Raw genomic sequence first — 23151 nt, forward strand, 5'->3', positions numbered from 1 at the left:
CCTCAAACCCAATGGTTTTTCGAAGTCATCATTCTCCTTGACCTCTCTTCCTTGTTTGACCCTTTTTCCTTCTGGGCTTCCATGATATGACATTGAACTGGTTCTCTTTCGACTTCACTGGTTACTTCTCTGGGTCTTTTGCCAGCACAAGTTTCTATCCATGTAAATATATGCCAAGGCTCCATGGTCAGCACTGATATTTTGTTTCTTCTTGGTTTATATTCTCCTTCAGATTTCTCATCCTTTCCCATGGTTCCAACTGTCACCTCTACGCATACAACTATCATATCTCCCTCTCTACCCCAATTTCACTCCATCTTCCTACTAGATGAACATTTCTATCTGTATGACCTCCCATCATCTCAAATGCTTTGCACTCTCTGATGCACTTGTGCAATGTCATGTATTGCAATTTTTCTTGCCTGTGTCTTACTCCCCAACCAGTCTGTTAACTCCTTAACATGAGAAACTACATCTGACCTAACCTTTATCACTCCTCCAGCACATGGCATAGTGGTCCATATCCAGCAAGAACTTAAAAATGCCTTTCAAATGAATGTTGTTGCATGAACCCAGAGTTTTGAAGGATAGAGATAGGAACTGTAATTCCATTGTTATAGAGATCTCCAGGGTAAGGGAACTCCCTCTGCCTTCTCTGTAATCTTAGTGAACCATCTAGAGCAATTAAAACATAAGTAGGGTCACTGAGCCATACATAAAGATCCCTTTGGGTTGCATACTGACTTGGAAAACCACATGTTAACATTATCTATGTTTTACTGTCTTTTGTTTTGTTAACTACTTCCTAATTATATTTTAATCCAGTTGGACTATACTGGAGGGGAGGGGGGCGGGGGAACCTGCAGCCAGTGCCTAGCAACAACAGTACCTGGCACATAGAAGAATCCTCAATAAATGCTCGTTGATTGATTGAGAGAAGATCAGATGCTATTCACTAAAAGAATTCTCTTCCTCCTATGCCTTGGTAACTAGAGAGTTTTATGCCTCTCTTAGTTAGCAAAAGAGAATCTGGGCAAGTGATGTTTGGATGTCAGTTCCCTCATCTGAAGAACAGGACAATAATACTTGTAATAGAGTGACACTGACTTGGGCATGAGGTAAGTATCTTGCCCAGGGGTGGGAAACCTGCGGCTTCGAGGCCACATGTGGCCCTCTAGGTCCTCAAGTGCAAGCCTTTGACTGAATCCAAATGTCATAGAACAACTCCCCTTAATAAAAGGATTTGTTCTGTGAAACTTGGATTCAGTCAAAAGGTCACACCCGAGAACCTAGAAGGCCACATGTAACCTCAAGCCCACAGGTTCCCCACCCCTGCTCTAGAGTATTGTGACAGCTTGGGAGATTGTGTTTGACACCAGTGGCCTAGAGGACTGGGTGGTTAAGTGGCTTTCCCAGGGTCACAAAGCCAACAAATATCAGAGGCAGCACATGAACTCAGGTCTTCCTAGTTTGCTCTCTATCTCCTATGTCTGTCTCTATGCTGTCTCTCCAATATGCCTAGAGCCAAACTAATTATCTTTCTATCCATATTAGTCCACCATCTCTGTATTTCACTGCTTACTTATCAGGACATCACTACTCTCTCATTCACCCATGCTAAAAACCCAAGAGTCATTCTTGACAATTCTCTTTGCCCCTTCTGTCATTATTATATCCTTTGGAGTCTTTCTTTTCCATGTTTCAGAATCCATCTTCCTCCCTTTCCACTGCCACTACCACTGCTGCCACTCAGTCCAGGTCCTCATCATCACACCCCTAGACTACTTAACAGCTTCTTAATTGCATTCCCTGCCTCTCGTGTCTCTCCCTTCCAATCCATCCCAGGCAGAGCAGCTGCCAGTTTAATTTTCTAATAAATTAGCTTTCTATACATGATTTCTTCTTCCCCCACCCCCAGTTCAAAACCCATCAATATCCACTCCTTATTCATGAGACCAAGTTCAAACGCTTCATCACAGCATTTAAAGTAATCCGCAATTTCACCTAGCTCGCCTTTTAATATTTAGCATTTTCCTCTTCAATCTTATCTCCTGCTATTCTCTAAAACAAATTCTCTACTCAACCTTATTTCTGCCCTTCCCCCAACATGGCACATGCCTTTCTGCCTCAAAGTTCTTTTAACAAAGTTTTCTTCCCCCTATTATCTAAAATCTACCTTTCCTTCAGGGCCAAAGTCTAATCTCTCTTGTGTCTGGAGACCTTCTACAAAGGCCTCAGTTTTACTTGATGGTTATTCTATATATAGAATCTAGGATTGGAAGGAAACTCAAGGATCTCATAATCTATCCATTTTATGTAAGAGGAAACTGAGGTTCATAGAAGTTAAAAACTTATCTCGGAGCAGCTAGAAGGCACAGTGAATAGAGTACCAGCCCTGCAGTCAGGAGGACCTGGGTTCAAATCTGGCCTCAGACACTTACCGCTTACTAGCTATATGACCTTAGGCAAGTCACTTAACCCCAATTGCCCTGCCTTCCCCCCTCAAAAAAACAGCAACAACTTATTTCAAGGTTACTTAAGTAAGTAGCAAAGCCAGGATTAGAACCCAGGTTTTCTGATTGCAGTCTTTGGGCTCTTTTTTACCTTACTACACTGCTTTCCCCTAACTGCCACCGTCACTTTTACCATATGCTGTCTGGTCTTGTTAAGTAGCTATGTTTAAATGCTAACTTTGGAGGTGGAAGACTTGGGTTTAACCCTAGCTCTACTTTCTACCTGTATGGACTTGGGTAAATCATTTAACATTTCTGTGACTCAATATCCTCATCTATAAAATGTTTAGTCTAGACTAGGGGTCCTTAATCTTTTTTGTGCATCATGGATGCATTGGGCAGTCTGGTAAAACCAATGGATCCCTTCTCAAAAAAAGTTTTTTAAATGTATAAAATGCATAAGATTTCAAAGGCAACCAATAATGTTGAAATAAAGATTTTTTCCCATTCTGTCCATAAATCCCTTCTTGGTCCAGGAACCCCACCTCTATTCCTATAAAGATGATCTCTAAAATTCCTCCCAGTTGAAAAATCTATGATCTTATGTGTATATAGAATATCTCTTTAGCTAGTACTTAAAAGGCCTTCAATGCTCTCTGGGATGTTTTATTATCCTTCTTTAGATTTCCAGTGAGTTGGGTCATAAAACCTCAAATTTTTGCAACTGATCAAGCTTTCCTCACAACAATTCTACAATGCAAGAATTCTTATTATCTCCATTTTATAGATAAAGAGACTAGGTCTCAGAGAAAGTTGATGACTTGCCCTAAATCTCCAAGTTAATAAGTCCTGTAGGCAGGCATTTCCATTACAGTCCCAGTACGCTATTCACTATACCATGTCAGTAAACAGAACTTGGTGGAAATGTCAATGATGATTAATGGCGATGGGAAGGGGAAAGAGCTCTACTGGTCTGAGAGAGTATTTGGGTCTTCACATGGCTATATACTTGCATAAGTTTATGTGTGTCTGTGTGGGTTTATATCCCAACATGTCTGTCTTTGTGTCATTTATAGAATGTTATAGTCATAAGGGACCTCAAAGATCATCTAATACAAACCTCTCATCTTTCAGAGGAGGAAAGTGAGGCCAAGAGAGGGAAAGGAATTTGTTTAACAGGGGTGGGGACCCATCAGCCTCGAGGTCACATGGGGCTTTCTAGGTCCTTGGTGCCCTTTATGCTGAGTCAAAGTTTTGCAGAACAAATCCTTTTATTAAGGGGATTTGTTCTGTGAAATTTGGATTCAGTCAAAAGGCTGCACTTGAGGACCTAGAGGTTCACATGTGGCCTTGAGGCCAAAGGTTCCCCACCCCTGGATATACACTTGGTCACCGAATATTTACTGAGCACCTATCAGTAAAACACCATGTTAATCTTTGGCTATATTGTTGAGTTCTTCCTTTTTTTTTGGTGGTGGTGGGGGAGATGTATTAAAGACCTGTGATTTAATTAACCTAGGGAGCTCCTGATGAGGGGAGAGAGATCCTTCTATCAAAGCAGATTGGCAACTGGTGGGTTGCTTACAGTCTTAGAGAGCTGCCCCCCCCCCCGTGCTCCCTGAGGGGTGAAAGTGATTAGCTCCAAGTCAGAGTAGGTATCAAAGAGGGAGCTTAAACCCAAGCCTTTCAACTTAGAGGTCAGCACTCTTACCCACCATCTTATATCACCTCTCATGTACATACACACACACATACACATCTATAGAGATTACAGAGAATCACAACATTTTCCCTTCCTGGAATGTCTTTTCCATATACATCTCCCCCATATACTTAGGTAAACACCAGTCTTGGAGCCAAAAGACCTGGGCTTTAGTTCTGACTTTGGGTAAAGAAAGACAATAAGGTGCACTGGAAAGAAGATTGGATTTGCAATCAGAGGACCTGAGCTTGGATCCCAGTTCTACTCAACTGTGAGATCTTGGGCAAATTCAAGAGGTGTAACAGAAAGACCCCTCCACCTCGAGTCAGGTGAGAACTGGCTTTGGCTATTACCCTGCAGTATGCCATAGTGGAAAGAACATGTGATTTGGAGCTAGATGTTCTCAATATGAATCTTGCTTCTGCTCTTTAACCTGTGTGAACTTGAATAGCTTACTTAACCTTTTGGCCTCAGTTACCTCATCTAAAAAATGAAGGGCTTGGACTCCATGACCTCTAAGTCCCTCTTCCGCTCCAAGTCTATGGTTCGATGAGTCTACCATCTCATGGTAGCTGTCTAACTAGGGATAAGTCACAGCTATCCTCTCTGAACCCCACTGCCCTCACCTGTAAAATGGGGCAAGGATAATAACATCTACCTCACTGAGCTGTTGTGAAGATCACACAAAACACTATCTGCCAAGCACTTCATTCTATAGTTCTCCATCGAAGAACAATAACAAGGTACTCTCCCTCTCAGGACCTCAGTTTCTTCATCAGTAAAATGAGGTTACTGGACTAGATCAGTTATTTTTAACCTTTTTGTGTCCTAGACCCCTTTGACAGTCTGTGTAGCCTAAGGGCCCTTTCTTAGAATAATGTTTTTGAATAATTGAAGGAAATACTAAACTAAACACAAATTTTTTTCCATCCAAGTTCATGAATCTCCTGGAACCTCTTTACAGAATTCTTGGGGATTCATGGACCCCAATTTAAGAACCCTTGAACTAGATCTAAGGTCCTTTTCATTTCTAGATTTTATAATCCTAATTGGCTTTATCTCTAGGAACTGCTATTTTTTTCACCTATAAAATAAGGATAATAATCCATGCTCTGTGTATTTCACAATGTGACCTAAGGGGTAAATAGATGGGCATAAAGTGTTTTATAAAGTGCAAAGCTTAGACAAATGCTAAGTCACATGTACCTGTGTGATTTTACAAAACCACGTTTTCCCAAGCTAAATAAATATAACTTTTCCATGATATCTCATTTGGCTTATGGGATGCCCTCCCATTAGCATGGGTCAAAGGTTCAACTGTCTCTCTGAGGAACTCTGGACTCCACAGAGGTTTCCCCCAGGCTTTTGGAAATGAGGCCTCCTGCCCATCTCAATCCAGTAGAGGGGTCAGTCATAGGCACAATTCCCTCCTTTCTCCCCCCTGGGTTCTAGAAGCCCTTCCCAAAAGAACAGCCTCACCTGGTGTAGTAGACAGAGAAGACATTTTTCTCCAGCACTCCTTGGGAGATTATGTTGTCAAAGACAGGAGTGATTCCACTCACTGACTGGGTAGGGTAGCCTAGGCCCAGGACACCATCAAACCTGGCCAGTCCAAAGGGGAGCACGGGCATAACTGTGACCTCACCAAACAACTGGGTTATTTTGATCCCTCCAACCTATGGATAAGGAAATCAGAGAGCTGTCAGGCAGGCCAGGCATATTTCCAGAACAGCCAGGTTTGGGATTGAGCTGCAATAATTCAGGATATTGGCCCCTGATTTGGGACACAGAGAGTTAGATTTGGAGGAATTAGGGAGGGAAAAGAAGAGAAATTGATAGTAGGAAGATAGGTTTAGAATCTGAAGGAAGTATTGAGGTCATCTAGTCTAACCCCTTCATTTTACAAATAAGGAAACTGAAGCCTGGAAGATAAAATGACTTGCCCAAGGTCACACAATAAGCACCAGAGTTCAGATTTGAACCCAGCTTTTTAAAATTCTAGAGCTCCCACTCTGGCCATAACTCCCCTCACCCAGTGGGTTTGTTTGTCTGACAATCTAAACCCTTTATCACTCCCTACATGCTCCCTAGGCTCCAGACCACCCTTTTATGACTTCCTGTCCTCTTCCAGGCTGCCCGTGCTATCCATCAAAACCTGATTTCACCTGGATCAAAATGTTGAAGGAGCTGTAGGTTGCACAGTATAAGCTATGCTGGGTCTTCGCCCTCAGGAATGACCTGGCCTAAAGTCACCCCAAGAGATCAGGGCCTAGAGGAACACTAGGAAGAAAGGGGCAGGTTGGACTCTGGGCCATAGTGGAATAAGTCAGACCTGTTAGTCTATCTTTCACTTCCTTCTCCACCTCCTTTCGGCATCCTCTTCTCCCTACTCTATCCCTAATGCCTTCATTCCACTCCCAAAGACTCCCACCTAGCCACAGCACCAAAGCACCCAGAGGGTGTTTGGTGGAAGCTTCAGATTTTACCCATTTCCTTTTCCTCCAAGTCTGCCCTCCAAAATTCTCCTTTCCTGTGATCCATTTCCCAGGACCTTCCTCTCAGCTAGGAGACAGTAGGTGGATCCATACATAAGTCCGTCTTTGCTAAGACATTAGTTGGCCTGTGGTTTACCCCTCCAAGCTCATATGATGCCCCAGCCTACTAAAAATTCTAGTGCCCTCCCAAAGTCTTTAAGGAGATGAGGATAGTGGGGATTTTTAGAAACAGTGAAGAGATATGTAGGAGAGAGATTTGTTATCTTCTCAAATCATATCACAAAAGGGAAAGGACAAGGAATGAACTAGAACTTCTAGGTAATTTGATCTTAAGTGAATCCCATGCAAATTACATGCGAAATACCATGCAAATAATTAATATTTTCTTTTTGAGTCAGTAGTTTAGTCTTCTTCTATAATAGGTACATGGGCTGTATTACTTACTCCCCAGTGACCAAACAGAAGCAGCAGAACCCTATTGTTATCAGTCTTCCTAGGTTCTGAGAATAGGTCTGCATCCGTTCCCTCTCCTCAAATTTCCCCCTCCCCACAAGGATTCCTCCAGGATCCTGAATTGGTAGAGGGGGCACTCTTTCCTTGGGAGGGACTCACATTCACTCTTTCCTGGCTGAGGAAGCCCTTGACTCGGCCAGATGCGTAGTAGATGCTGAATTCATTCCCATTCTCTTTGTAAGTGGAGGATTTGGAGGAGTCATATTGTTTGTGTAACACTGGTAGAGAGACACAGACCCAGGTGTTAGAGGAAGGAACCAGGTAGGGCAGAGAAGGCAGGAATGGAGATGGAAGGTACCCAATAGACACTCAGTAAGTACTTGTTGATTGACAGATTGTCAGAGAGAGAGGCTAAAGACCTGAGAGCTCCTTGAATGGAGATCAAGTGCTAAGAATGGGGTTGGTCTAGGTGTCAGTGGGAGAGGGTTATAGCATGGCACCATTAAGGCACTGGGGCCGGGGCACTGAGAACGGGAGCCTGAAGACATGAGACAAAATAAGGAGGAGGAGGAGGAGAGGCTTGGCAATTCTATCTAGTCACAGGCTGGGAAAGACCCAGACATGCGTCCTTCAGGTTGGCCAGGTGCTTCCCCAGGGTATCAGATCCGATTCTTTGTTCCCAACCCCGTCCCCACCTTGTTATCATTTTGACTTTTCTGTCTCAAGGGACAAGGAGCTGGGAGTCAGGACTCCTGAGCTCTGTACACAAATCTGATAGCTCTGGGCTTTCATTTCCTCTTTCTAGAAAGTGAGAATTATCTCCATTCCTTTTGAAAGCATGGATGGGTAAATGGAAGGATAGGAGGGAAAAGGCTCAGGGGCGAGTACGAGATCTGACCTTCTAGACAGGAGAATCTGGACCTTGGTGCTTCAAGGTTAGGCTCTTACCACATGCTGTGTAGAGTAGGCTACATTTGCTGGAGGGCACCCAGAAGTCAGCGGAGCCTGTGTCAAAAACGACTTTGAAGGTTTGGGGTGGGCTGCCAATATCGATCTCACCATAATACTGGGTCTGAGGGGATGAAAAAAAGACACACGGACCTCAGTTTTCTCATCTATAAAATAAGCAGATTAGACTAGATCTCTTCAGAGTTCCTTCAGTTCTGAAATGCTGCAGAACTGTGTACTGGAAAGTGTGAGAAACTGTCCTGCTTCTAAATTCCAGCTCTCAAAAACTGTGTGGTCTTGGGCAAGTCAATTAACTTTGTTGAGCCCTAGGTTCTTCCTCTGTAAAACGGGAGTCATAGTACTTGTACTACATACTACTAAGAATAACCAAAAGCACATTATAAACCTTAGAGTGCTATAAAAACAAGAGTTGTTGTTATTCTTGCTTTTTGGCTGCTTGCAGTATTTTTTCCTTTGACCTAGAAGCTCTGGATTTTGATTATAATATTCCTAGAAGTATTCATTTGGGGGTTTCTTTCAAAAGGTGACCATTGGATTCTATTTCCACTTTGGCCTCTGGTTCTAAGAACTCCAGACAATTTCTTTTAAGATTTCTTAAAATATGATGTCTAGGATCTTTTTTTTTTTTCTTTTTGGTCATGGCAGAAATTCTCAGTTTTTTTCCTCCTTGATCTTTTTTTCCAGTTCAGTCATTTTTGCCAAGATACCTTAGATTTTCCTCTCTTTTTTTGTCTTTTGATTTTTGCTTTGCTATTTCTTATTGTCTCACAAAGTCATTGACTTTTATTTTGTCTGTTCTGATTTTTAGGGAGTTTGTTGCTTGGGCGAGGTTTTGTACCCTTTGTGCCAAACTGTTAATTCCCTGTCTTTCTTCCATAACTTTTATTTCTTTTCTAATTATTTTCCTCTATTGCTATCATTTCACTGACGAAAACATTTCTTAACTACTTTAAACTCTTGCTTCATATCTTCCAGACATTCTGGTCGAATTTGTGCCCGTGGGGAGGAAAGGAAAAGGGCGGATACTGGTGGACTTACATCCTCAAAACTGGTGAGGGTAACAGGGGCCAGCTGCTCGACATCTGACTTCTCCTTCATCTTGAACTCCCCCAAATCCTTGCCCCTGATCTTCATGCTTTTTTTGATTGAATTAATGTTCTTGAGGACAATCCTGTCCAGGAATAGAGCAAAGAAAAAGCAAGAATATTAGAGTCTCTCAAGGTCCCCTACCCAATTCCTTAAGATCATTTCGCTCATTCTCTTGCCCTGACTCAAGACTACCCCTAACCTCTCCATCCAGGCATTTGAAAACTGGGTCTGTTTCTAAAGACCTCCAGAGAAATTGTAAGAGAGGGGTGCCATGAGTGGTGTTGCCTAAACCAGAGTAAAATGTAATTGGGAAATGTTTAACAAAATAAATAAAACTCTAATGAAACACAGATAATGATTGTGGCTTTCTAAGTCAACAATATGGCCCCAAGGGATCAATCTCTATTGAAGTTTGACACCTCTGATCTAAAAATCTTCTAGGGACACTTATTCAAGAACTTTCTTCTCTCATTTAATCTAAATCCCCCCTGCTTCATTTTCTGTATTGAGATGAAAGCTGCAATGCCTCCCACCCCCATATACTCACCTGCACTGCCCTTATGACTGCTTCTTCACAAGGTAACAAAATATAACACTTCCAGAGATATGAGTCACCATTAGGGCTGAGTACTGTAGCCACTGGGGACTAGCTAGGTGTTATAATGGATAGAGTGCTAGACTTCAAGTCAGGGAGTTCTGAGTTCAAAGCCTACTTACCAGATACTTACCAGCTTTGTGATCCTGGGCAAATCATTTAACCTCTTCCTGTCCATAAAATGGGGATAATAATAGCACATACCTCACACAGATGTGAGAACTAAATGAGACAATATAGCTAAAGTACTCTGAAACCTTAAAGCACTATATAAATGCCAATCATCATAGTTATATTATATATTATTATGTTATACATATAATAATTATTATTACCGGAAAGGTTTCTGTATTGAATGTTTTCGTTTACTTGTTTAAAAGGAGGATTTTCTCTGACCCTTTGTTCAAAAGCATCACTTAGACATTAATAAAGGAATTATCTTCACAAAAGTTTTGTGAGTCATTCCTCTTTCCCTCTCCCTCACCAGTCAGCCTGAATAAACTAATCCCAATAAAGAAGGGGTAATAGTACAGTGGGAACAGATCTGAATTTAGAATCAGAGGACCCGGGTTCAAACTACAACTTTGCTACTTAGGACCAGTGTGATTTTAACCAAGTCACACCCTTTCTCGGCTTCAATTTCCTCATCTGTAAAATGAGGGCTTTAGGAATCTCAACTCTGAGAATCAGTGATTTCCTAGAATCCCCCCAAACAACAACAACAAACCAGGCAAAAGTCTAAAGGGCACTTGGGGAAGAGAGGAGGGTTATCCAGAAAGCAGGGACTGGGGTTGAGGAAGCTGTGCTGCTACATGCGAGCGGTAGGTGGCAGTCAATGCTCACAGCAGCCCAGCTCTAAGGCTCTGGCTGGTGGGCTCTCAGATGTCAAGATGGGTGTATGGGCATTGAGCGAACTAGGTGATGGAGGGGCCTTGTGGAGAAGAGTCAGCAGTTCCATTGCTGGGAGCTCTGATGAAAAGCGTTTGCTCCAAACAGTCAACTTCAATGTTGCTTCCCTGACCTGCCATATTCATCAGCCAGGACAGTCTAAGGGTCACAAATCTAGAACTAACCAGAAGGGGTTTTGGAGGCCACCCAGACCAATACTCTATTTTAAAGATCAGGAAACTGATTTTAGGAGACTTGTCCAAGGTCATATCCAAGGTAAGATTTGAACCCAGATACTATGCTCTGATTCTAAATACATTGCCTTCTTTCCACTGTACCAGTCACACCAGCAATTGTCCCACACCCCCCTCCACAGCTGGGACATAATGCAAGAAATCACCCTGCTGTAAGTTTGGTTATAAACTTTCCTCATTCACAGAGGAGTCCTTCCTATTTGAAGATGATCCTTATTTCTAACTTCTCCCAAATTCACATTTTAACCCCAAATACCCCTCAACTCCAAACACACATTCACACAGGGGTGTGCTGATAAATATTTAACAACTGATTCTCAGGAGTAGGGGTGGAGACCATACATAAGACACACTTTTAAATTTAACTTGCATTATTAACATTTTTCTCCATCAAGTTCTTAAGTCTAGACAATCAACAAAATAATAAATCAAACCCTGATCTGTAGCTTTGCCAGTTTCTGAGGTGTAAATGCTTTCCTTGAAAATTAACAATCAGCTCTTGGAGCCTATAGAATTTGCTTATGACATTTCCTTCATCTGGAATTCAGCATGCTGCCTACTTTCTCTCTGCCTATTGAAAGTCCTCCTAGCCTTCCAGGCCTTGCCCCAGCTCTAGCAGGAATTGAGTCTGAATCTTGCTCACTCCCTGGACAGATCACTAGGTTTGTCTCAGTAGGGTTTTTTTTTTTGTTGTTGTTGTTTTTGGAGGGCAATTGCGGTTAAGTGACTTGCCCAAGATCAGATGGCTAGTTTTTGTGTTAACTGTCTGAGGCCAGATGTGAACTTGGCGCTCTATTCACCGTGCCACCTAGCGGCCCCTAGTTTTTTGTTTTTTAATTTAATTACTTCTTAGTGGTTTCTTGCATACTATTTCTAGGAGTGTACTGGATCCAGCTCTAATTGACTCACAAGAGCTGATTGTTAATTTTCAGTGTGAGCATTCACACCCCAGAAATATGCAAATGCTACGAATCAGGGGTAATTGATTGTCTATACTAAAGAAAGTTAAAAAAGCAGATTACCATCTCCCAAGGGTACATTTCCCCCACCAAAAGTCAGTGGTTAAACATTTATTAGAACACCTCCGATAGTTTCTTTAACCAGATGTAAACTGCTTGAAGGCAGTACCTCAGCCTTCTTCCAACACAGCATGACTGAATCTTCATGACCCCATTTGGGGTTTTCTCAGCAAAGCTACTGGACTAGTTCACCATTTTCTTTTCCAGCTAATTTTACAGTTGAGGAAACTGAGGCAAATAGGGTTAAGTGACTTGTCCATTGGGTCACACAGCTAGTAAGTATCTGAGGCCAGATTTGAACTCAGGAGGATGAGTCTTCTTCACTCCAGGCCTGGCACTCTATGCCTTATGCCATCTAACTGCTCTCAGGGTCAGTTTCACTTATCCAATATTCCCAGAGCATTGTGAACTCTCCTTTGCTGCTTTCACTCTCGATCTTTAATTATAAAAAAATTATGATTATAATATATAAATTATAATAAATAGATAATTATAATGAAGGGCTAACTTTCTCCCCTCTTTGAAGATAGGAACCATTTTCTTTTCATTTTTGTTTTTACAAGTAGCACAGAGTTAGTACAATTATGGTTGCTCCTCTTCCCCTGGGGATAATCTCTCTTCCCTAATTTTTCCAGACACTGCTCCATTCTCCTAGGGGTCTGACCTCTTCTTGGTGTCTGGTGACAGATCTCCATCCAGGTCACGCCCATGAATGTGGATGGTGACTGAGGCTCCATGTGCTGTCTACCTCGGTGATCTTATCAGCTCCTATAGATCCAGATGGCATCTCTATGCAGACACTTCTCAAGTCCATTTATCTAGCTCTGAAATTTTTCCTGACCTCCAATGTCACATGTCCAACATATCTATTGGACCCCTCCAGCTGGATGTTCCATAGAGCTCAATATGTCCAAAAGAGAGCCCGTTCTCTTCCTCCCTTCCCCGAAGTCTGCCTGCTCTCGAACTTCCCAATGCTGTCCAAAGCAGTCACTCAGAATCACAGCCTCAACGCCATTCCTAATTCCTCTCTTGCACTCACTCTACATAGTCAATCTCTTATCAAATCTTGTTGTTTAAAACCTTCACAACATCTCTCCTCTATGACCTCTCCTCTTTCCCTCCATTCACATTCCACTCTCCCAGCCATCACTCTGGGTCAGGCTTACGGAGCCTTCTACTTGGTCTCCCTGCCTCCAGTCTCTTTTCCTTCCAATAATCCTCCACTTGGTTGCAAAAATAATTTTCCTAAAGCAAAAGTCTGACCACATGTAAGGGTATTGCATTGGTGAAATACCACATCACCCTCCCAACTGAATAAACTTCAGAAGGACTCTCTTTTCCAGCCAGGATTAAATAGAAAGTTCTCTGTTTGACTTTCAAAGACCTTCATGATGGGGACCAGGGCTGGGGGGGGGAACCTGTGACCTCGAGACTACATGTGGCCCTCTAGGTCCTCATGCATAGCCCTTTGAATACAAACTTCATAGAGCTTCTTGTTCTGTTCTGCCACACTTGAGGACCTAGAGGGTCCACATGTGGCCTTAAGGCTTCCCCACCACTGGTCCTGGGCCCTTCCCACCTTTCCAGTCTTCTTATACCTTAACTCTCCTCAACATGCTCTAAGATTAAGTGACATTTGTTTTCTCGTTGTTCCTCACACAAGACAGTCCATCTCCAGACACTGCAGCTTTGCATTAACTGTTCCCACATGCCTGGAGCATTTCCCCTATTCACTTCCACCTTGGCTTTTGTCTATTGGTAAAAACAAGTTTGCCTGGTACAGCCCCAGCCCCCAGGATGCTAATAAATCCAGGGATTGGGCATTGACCCTTTTCAGACTCTTACTAGAATGGTACCAGTAGGGCCAAGTCCTCTACTTCCCTATTCCTTATTTCTGTTCCTCTGCTTCCTATTCCTCAGCCCTGATTAGGTAATATAGAAATACTCTCACTTTACTGGTCCTACAGATAACACGGCAGTCTCCCATTGGAATCCTACTGGCTTTTTGTCTCAAACAATATAGAAGTTTGAGCTCTGAGGGTATGTGGATACTACTCTTACCCTGTGCTGCCCACTGTAGGCAGAGAGGCCATACACAAAGACTCTCCTTGCTGGAAGTTTTTCTCCTTCTCTGCTTGTGAGTAGCAGAAAAAAAAATTAGCTATCCCTGTGTAAGCTGGCATAATTCATCTGGACTCTCTTATACCACTTCAAGATTCAGCTCAAATCCTACTTTCTCCAAGAGACCTTTCACAATCTCCCTCACTGTTAGTGTCTTTCCACTGAAATTATCTTTCATCTACATTGCATACATACTTTCTCTGTACTATGTACACACACACACACACACAAACACACACCCCTAGATGTTTTTATATTGTCCCCCCCCCCCCACATTAGAATGTTAGTTATATTCTACATTAAGATCAAGTCTTTCTTTGTAACCCTAGAACTTAGCACAGTGCCTGGTGCATAATAAAAAGGTGCTTAATAAAAGGCTAGGTGGCACAGTGAATAGAGTACCGGCCCTGTAGTCAGGAGGACCTGAGTTCAAATCCGGCCTCAGACATTTAATACAAAACTAGCCATGTGACCTTGGGCAAGTCACTCAACCTCAATTGTCCTACCTTCCCCTCCCCCAAAAGCAAATAAAATGAAATAAAAATGAAAACTCCTAAAAAAATAAAAGATCATTGATTGATTGTGGAATTGAATTGGATCTGAAGATGCTTGCTAGTTGATTGACTGATGTTACAATTCTGATCATTGTGGTTGAAGACACTGACTCAAGATCAGTGGTGTTTCTTTCCCCCAAACCCTGGTGGAAATTGGCCACACAGGTATCATCAGTCCTGATTTTGTCATTTATGTAGATACGCTGCATAACTGTACTAGGTAATTGTGAGGGGCATCTGTTATTCTCTGTGGGCCTCAGCTTCCCCATCTATAAGACCCTGGAGACCATCACAGGTTTGTGAGGGGAGAGGAGAGTTGACATGGTCAACATGTGCAGGTAAACTGACTATTCTATACTTATCATCTACAGCCTTAGGAACTTTCTGCTCTTTATACTGGCTTATTGACCCATTGCCTACCTAGACAGAAAGAGCCCCCTGACTCTGCTTCCTGAACAACAGATGGAAAGCCTATTTGGCATCTGGAAAGCCCTCTTCTCCCCAAGGTTCTTTGGTCACATTATCCCCCCTGCTAACTGTTAGTCTGCCCAGCCTTCCCACCCCTCCTACCCTCTTGGCTTTGGTATTACCTTTGTAAGGCATCACTGGGTACACTGAAGAAGCAAGTGGAGCAGGCCAGCAGCAGGAGCTCCCAGCAATTCATTCCGTTCTGTCTCTCTGTCTGTCTGTCTGACCTGGGATTGAGACTGCCTGTTCTTTTCCAAGGTTCATGTCTTTTTATATACCACTGAATTATAGCTGGAAACCTCATCTTATTTGATTTATAGGTGATAGGACAGGAGTAATAAATTCCCAGCTGTGGGCTAACCCTGGGTACAGAGTCTTGTGTAGCAAGGTGAAAGGGGTGGTGGGAAAGTAGACCACCATTCAACGTCAGCAGTACAAATCCTTCATGATGATGTTGACCTGAAAGTTTGGTTAAAGGAGGCAAATAGGCTAGTTGATATGTAAATCCATATTGTTTATTCCTTTTAAGCTAGCTGAATACATACATATATGGAGCCAGCCAAACCCTGAGTTCCTGAACAAAAGAATGTGAAGGTTTAAATGCATTTTAGAACCATCCCCAATTCAGGGTGGCTGTGCCACTCAAATTTTTGATCTCCAAATATGTTTAATCATGGTATGAGAAAAGAACTTTCTTAATTGAATAGGTGGTAAATACAATGAAATAAGAGAGCCGACAAAGTGTCAATTAAAATTATGACTCAAGATATCTGTATTTTCTTTACCACTAACATGCCATTACATAGTATATGTCCAAAAAAATTAAGATAAAAAGTCCCATTACTCAGGGTAGTGTCTCGGGTTAAGGGTCTCATCCTTAATGGCCATAAAGTCAGCCCCATCTGACTTTGTTAACATAGGAATGTTAACATCTACCTAATGTTATGTTAACATAAGCTTCTGTTAACATAACCAGTAAACTTAAACTCTCAGTTTACTCAGAGAACAAAGAAGCTGTTATGTCCAAGCTCTTCAGGTTGATTAGTTCAGGCTTTGGCCCTTATTGAGGGTTCAAATCTATATTGAATGATTATCATTGGTAACACAGGATGTCCCTGGGTCCCACACTGTAGGTGATGTCAGGTGAGAGACAGAGAGAAACTGAGTGAGCCCAGGAGAGAATCAAGCCAGAACACAGGTTTCTGAATTCCCATGTCTAGGTTCTCTCTCCCAGCCCACAGCCCTTAAGGTTTTATTATCATTCTCCATGATTGACCACACAAGTGTTATCAGTCTTGATTTTGTCACAAATATGCTGTATAACTGTACTAGGTAATTATGGAGGAAATTCATTATTCTCTATGGGTCTTCATTTCCCCTTCTATAATGTGGAAGAAATCCTTCAGGCACAATGCTTATTTTCTGGGTAGTACCAAGGTAAATTTTACCTGGGAAAATTGGAAAGTGAAACTTTTGAGTCCCTAGACTCTCAGTCTTGCTCCCTTCTCCCCCTAATGATGGCCTCTCCCTCCCAATCCTTACAGAGGACACTCCTCTGTGAAAGTCAACAGTAGCACATCTCTACATGCATCCAAAATAAGGCTGCCCTCTGTCATTTGACAACATCATCATTAATATTATTCTCTTCCCCATCCTTTTTATACAGGCAGTTTTTTTTTTAAGAAAACTGAGGTCATCTATTGTGAGTTTCCTCTTCCCCCCATTCTCTACTTCAAACTCCCTCAATAGCATTTCTCATTCTTTCCTGCTTTGTTTCAATCCCTAAGGAAGAAGTAACTCTACTACTTGAGCTTTAATTCCATCCCTCTCCTCCCCCTATCTGGTCTCCTCCCATAGTTTGTCTCTTCAATCCATTCCTCCTCCCTAGGTCATCCTCAGTCTTGCCATTTCTACTTGCTCTTTCCTTGTTACTTACAAACAAGGCTATGTCTTCAGGTAACAGGGATAAGGTAAAAAGAGAGGCTGAGGAAGAAAATAGTGAGTAAAAACAACTTGGAGGGAAATTCTTAAATAGTGATGTTTATAGCAGGGATGTTTATAGCAGCTCTCTTTGTGGTGGCTGGAAGAACTGGAAATTGCAAAGATTTCCAACAGTTGGGGAATGGATGGACAAGATGTGATGTATGGTTGTGATGGAATACTACTATGCTGTAAGAAATGATGAGATCAATAGTAGAAGGACATGGAAAGACTTGCACGAAATGATCAAGAAAGAACGAAGCAGAGCCAGGTTAACACTGTATATACAGTAACAGCAATATTGTTTTAAGAACAACTTTGAGCAACTAAGTCATTTTGACTATTATAAATGTACAATTGAAATAAAAGACATGTGAAGAAAGATGCTATCTGCATCCAGAGAAAGAACTGATAAATAGAAAGATGTATAGAATAATTTTACATATATATGTATATGTATACACGCACCTATTTGTGTCTAATGGAAGCCATCTATAGGATAGGGAGTGGTGGGGGGAGAAAAAAAGAAACTTCTAAGAATATCTAAATAAACCTATTTTAGGAAAAAAAAATTGAATATGCCATAAATGAGCTTCCTAAGAAAAAAGCATCAGGATCAGATGGATTTATAATTGAATTCTATAAAACACTTAAATATCAATTAATTACAATATTAAACAAATTATTTGGAATAATAAGCAAAGGAGTCCTGCCAAACTTTTAAAATGAAACAACTATGGTACTGATACCTAAACCAGGAAGAGCAAAAACATAGAAAGAAAATTGTAGACCAGTTTCGTTAATGAATACAGATGCAAAAATCCAAAATAAAATACTAGCTAGGAGACTACAACAATATATCTCAAAGCTTATTCACTGTGACCAAGTGGGATTTATACCAGGAATGCAGGGATGGTTTAACAATAAGGAGAACTATTAACATAATTGATTACATCAACAACAAAAGTAACAAAAATTATATGATTATATTAATAGATACAGAAAAAGCTTTTGACTAAATGCAACACATTCCTATTTAAGAACACTTGAAAGTATAGGCATAAATGGATTTTTCCTTAACATGCTAAGAATCATTTACCTAAAACCATTAGCAAATATTATTTGCAATGAAAATAAGCTAGAAGCCTTCCCAATAAAATCAGGAGCAAAACAAGGATGACCTTTATTCAATATTGTATTAGAAATGCTAGCAATAGCAATAAGGAGGGAAAGAAATTGAAGGAATCAGAAGGGGCAACGAGGTTAATAAAACAATCTTTTTTGCAGATGATATGAATCTTAGAGATTCAACTAAAAAGTTGGTTGAAACAATAATTTTTTTTTAGCAAATTAGTAGGATATAAAATAAATGCACACAAATCATCAGCATTTCTAGAGATCACCCACAAAACTATGCAAGAAGAGATAATAAGAGATACCCTATTTAAAATGATCACAGAATATATAAAATACTGGAAGTTTACTTGCCAAGACAAAGACCTGCCAGGAACTACATGAACATAATTATAAAATACTTTTTATATGCAGATAAAGTCATATTTAAATAATTAGAGAAATAGCAATTGTTCATAGGTGGGCAGAGCCTATATAATACAAATGAGAATTTTACATAATCTACTTATTTAATGCCATCCCAATTAAATTACCAAAAAAATATATTATTGACTTGGGAAAAAGTAATAACAAAATTCATTTGTAAGAATAAAAAATCAAGAATATCAAAAGGATTAATGGGAAAAAATGTAAAGGAAAGAGGTTTTGCAGTACCAGATCTTAAATTATATTATAAGGCAGTATTATCAAAACTATCTGACACTAGCTAAGAAACAGAAAAGTGGATCAATGGAACAGAGTAGACATACAATACACAACCATAAATAGTTAATAACCTTCTGTCTGAAAAATGTAAAGATTTAAACTTTTGGATAAGAATTTACTATTTGGTAAAAAAAACTTTTGCAAAAACTGGAAGGCATGTCTGGCAGGAATTGGGTATAGACAATATCTTACACCCTTTACCGAGATAAGGTCAAAATGTATACATGACCTAGATGTAAAGGGAGCTATCATAAAAAAATTAGAAGAACATGAAACTTGTGTATAAAAGAATAATTTATGAATACATAGGGGGTAGAGCCAAGATGGCAAAGTAAAAGCACAAACTTGACATGGGCTCCTGCTTCAACCATCTCCAATACTTGTAAAAAAATGACTCTAAACAAATTTTAAAGCTACAGAACCCACAAAGATACAGAGAGAAACAAATCTCCCACTGAAGGCAACCTGGCAGGCCGACAGGAAAGGTCTATCAGAACATGCTGGGAGCTGAGTGCAGTTCCCAGTGAGCCGTGGTTCTGGCCTCAGAGCAGCCCCAACCAGTGTCCAGACCAGCCAGAGTAGACTTCAGGTGAGTGAATCACGAGCAGCTGTGGTGGTTTCCAGACTCCTCAACCCATAAATGCCAAAGAGGAAATAAAAAGTCAGTTGACAATTCTGTTGTAAGGGTGAAGGAACATCGTGGTCTGGCCCCTTCCCCCTGAGGTGAGAAGTGGCTGGCTTGTGGCTGCTTACCTGTTCTGTAGATCATAGGGGGACCAAGCTACCATTCAGAGGGTAATCACTCTTTGCTTTGACCTGCCTGGATCTGGATCGCGGTCTTGGGTGGTCCAGTGAGCCAGAGCTTATGGTGGCTGTAGAGAGGGTGCCCAACCAATAGCTCCAGCAGCTGTGAAAACCCCAGCAATTTGAGACAAAGCTCTCTCCATTCTGTAAGCAAAGTTCTACATGGCAAAGAGCTCAAAAGTCAAGTAATTGGCAAGATGAGGAAGCACAATCAGACCATACAATCCTTTTTTGGGGACAAAAAGGATCAAAACATGGAACTGGAGGAGGACAATGAAGTCAGAACTCCTTCATCAAAAGCTTTCAAGAAAAATATGAATTGGTCACAGGAGGAGTTGGGTATAGACATCTCCACATCTCCATGGAGGAGCTAAAGAAGGATTTTGAAAATCAAGTAAGAGAAGTGGAGGAAAAACTGGGAAGAGAAATGAGAATGATACAAGAAAATCATGAAAAGAGAGTCAACAGCCTGCTAAAGGAGACCCAAAAAATTCTGAAGAAAATAACACCTTAAAAATAGACTAACTCAAATGGCAAAAGAGGTCCAAAAAGCCAATCAGGAGAAGAATGCCTTAAAAAGCTGAATTTGCCAGATGGAAAAGGAATTTCAAAAACTCATTGAAGAGAATAATTGCTTCAAAATTTGACTGGAGCAATTGGAAGCTAATGACTCTATGAGAAATCAAGGTACTATAAAAGAGATCCAAACAAATGAAAAAAATAGAAGGCAATGTGAAATATCTCATTGGAAAAACCACTGACCTGGAAAATAGATCCAGGAGAGATAATTTAAAAATTATTGGACTACCTAAAAACCATGATTAAAAAAAGAACCTAGAAATCATCCTTCAAGAAATTCTCAAGGAAAATTGCCCTGATATTTTAGAACCAGAGGGAAAAATAGAAATTGAAAGAATTCACGGATCACCTCTTGAAAAAGATTGTCCCCCCAAAACTCCTAGGAATATCATAGCCAAATTCCAGAGTTCTCAGGTCAAGGAGAAAATATTACAAGCAGCCAGGAAGGAACAATTTTACTACTATGGAAACATAATCAGGATAACACAAGATCTAGCAGCTTCTACATTAAGTGATTGAAGGGCTTGAAATATGATATTTTGGAGGTCAAAGGAACTAGGATTAAAACCAAGAATCACCTACCCAGCAAAACTGAGTATAATGCTTCAGGGGAATATATGTTCATTGAATGAAATAGAGAACTTTCAGGCATTCTTGATGAAAAAAACAGAGCTAAACAGAAAATTTCACTTTCAAATACAAGAAGCAAGAGAAGCATGAGAAGGTAAACAGGAAAAAGAAATCATAAGGAACTTATTAAAGTTGAACTATTTACATTCCTACATGGAAAAATGATAATTGTAACTCATGAGACTTTTCTCAATATGAGGATAGTTGAAGGGAATATATATATATACATACATATATATGTATGTAAAGGAGGATGTATGTTTATATAAATATATATGTGAGTGTGTACATATGTGTGTACATGTATACATAGACAAAGGGCACAAGATGGGTTGAGTATGAAGGAATGTAAGAGGTGAGAGAGAAATATATTTGGAGAAGGAGAAAGGGAGAGATAGATTAGGATAAATTATCTCATATAAAAGAGGTAAGAGAACACTATTACAATGGAGGGGAAGAGCAGGAAAGTGAAAGGGAATGGTTCAACCTTACTCTCATTGAATTTGGCTTAAGGAGGGAATAGCATACACATTCAATCTTGCCCTACAGGAAAGCAGGGGGGAGGGGATAAGTGGAGGGGTGATAGAAGGGAGAGAAGATTTGGGGAGAAGGTAGTTAGAAGCAAACACTTTTGAAAAGGGACAGGGTCAAAGTAGAAAATAGAATAAGTGGGGTCAGGATATACTGGAGGGAAATATAGTTAGTCTTTCACAATATAACTACTATGGAAATGTTTTTATATTTGTGTATAACTACACGTATAACCTATGTTGAATTACTTGTCTTCCCAGTGGGGGTGGGTGAAGAGGGAAGAAGGGAAAGACTCTGGAAATCAAAGTTTCAAAAAACAAATGTTAATGCATGTTACATGCAACTGAGAAATAAGATATATAGGCACTGGGGTATAGAAATCCATCTTGCCCTACTAGAAAGTTAGGGGAGGGGATGGGGGAGGATATAAGAGAGAAAAGATTGGGGAAAGGGGTATTCAGTAGGCTTGCTATTTTGGGGTGGGGGTAAGGGAGAGACGGGGAGAAAAATTTGTAACTCAAAATCTTGTGGAAATGAATGTTGAAAACTAAAAATAAATAAATAAATTGGAAAAAGTTTATGAATACATAAAAGATAGCATTGTGAGACATAAAATGGTTAATTTTGATTACATTAAATTAAAATGGTTTTGTACAAATAGAACCAATGTAGCCAATATTAGAAGGAATGCAGAAAATCTGAGGGAAAAACTTCTGCAGACAGTTTCTTGGATAAAGGAGAACTTTGTCAAATTTATAAAAATGTGAATTGTTCCCCAATTGATAAATGGTCAAGGGATATGACAAAGGTAGTTTTTCAATGAAGAAATCAGACTCTCTCTCTCTCTCTCTCTCTCTCTCTCTCTCTCTCTCTCTCTCTCTCTCTCTCTCTCTCTCCACACATGCATATATACATATTATATATATATATGTTTGTGTATAGATGTTTACATATATAGTTATATGAAAAATTCTCTAAATCATCTGATTAGAGAAATGCAATTTAAAACAACTTTCACATATCATCTCACATCTATCAGATTGGCTAAAATGACAAATGTTGGATGGAATGTGGAAAAATTGGGACACTAATGCACTGTTGGTGGAACTGTGAATTGATCCAACCATTTTGGAGAGCAATCTGGAATTATGTTCAAATAATTATAAAATTATGTATACCCTTTCATCTAGCAATACTACCACTAGGTCTGTTTCCCAAAGTGATCAGGGGTGGGGTGGGGAGAACTTCTAAAATATTTATAACAGCTCTCTTTGTTGGTGGCAAAGAACTGGAAATTGAGGGGATGCCCATCAATTGGGGAGTGGCTAAACAAGTTGTGGTATATGATTGTTATAGAATACTACTGTGTTATGTGAAATGATGAACAGGTTGATTTTAGAAAAACAAGAAAAGACTTTCATGAAATAATGAAGAGTGAAATGAGCAGAACCAAGAGAACATTATATACAATAATAGCAATATTGTTCAAAGAACACTATGAACAACTAAGTTTTTCTGAGTAATATAAGTACTCAAATCACAAAGGACCTAAGAAAAAAGATGTCATCCATCTCCAGAGAAAGATGGATATATATCTTACTTATAGAAGAATGCATAGGAGAGAGAGAGAGAGAGAGAATCTGTGTCAAATAGTGGCCTCTCTAATGTGGTGTGGGGAGGGAAGGAGTTCAGAACTTAAAATGTAACCAGAAAATTTTAAATTAAAAA

The 23151-nt window shown here is 40.3% G+C and overlaps 1 protein-coding gene across 1 annotated transcript in view; it reads right to left on the reverse strand.

Annotated features, from left to right (window-relative positions):
* Positions 1-15286, reverse strand: part of REN (renin) — a 29470-nt gene extending 14184 nt beyond the window's left edge. Inside the window, exons 1-5 of the mRNA XM_069074340.1 lie at positions 15183-15286; positions 9111-9243; positions 8052-8175; positions 7263-7381; positions 5635-5831 (exon numbers count right to left, since the gene is read on the reverse strand). Of these exons, the coding sequence (XP_068930441.1) occupies positions 5635-5831; positions 7263-7381; positions 8052-8175; positions 9111-9243; positions 15183-15256 (647 nt within the window). The 5' untranslated portion in view covers positions 15257-15286. The remainder of the gene's footprint in view (positions 1-5634; positions 5832-7262; positions 7382-8051; positions 8176-9110; positions 9244-15182) is intronic.
* Positions 15287-23151: the final 7865 nt, after the last annotated feature.

The sequence above is a fragment of the Petaurus breviceps genome, unplaced genomic scaffold (assembly GCF_028583685.1).
Source record: "Petaurus breviceps papuanus isolate PSGF00001 unplaced genomic scaffold, PetGlider_PUasm1.0 90895, whole genome shotgun sequence".
In the NCBI taxonomy this organism is placed as follows: Eukaryota; Metazoa; Chordata; class Mammalia; order Diprotodontia; family Petauridae; genus Petaurus; species Petaurus breviceps.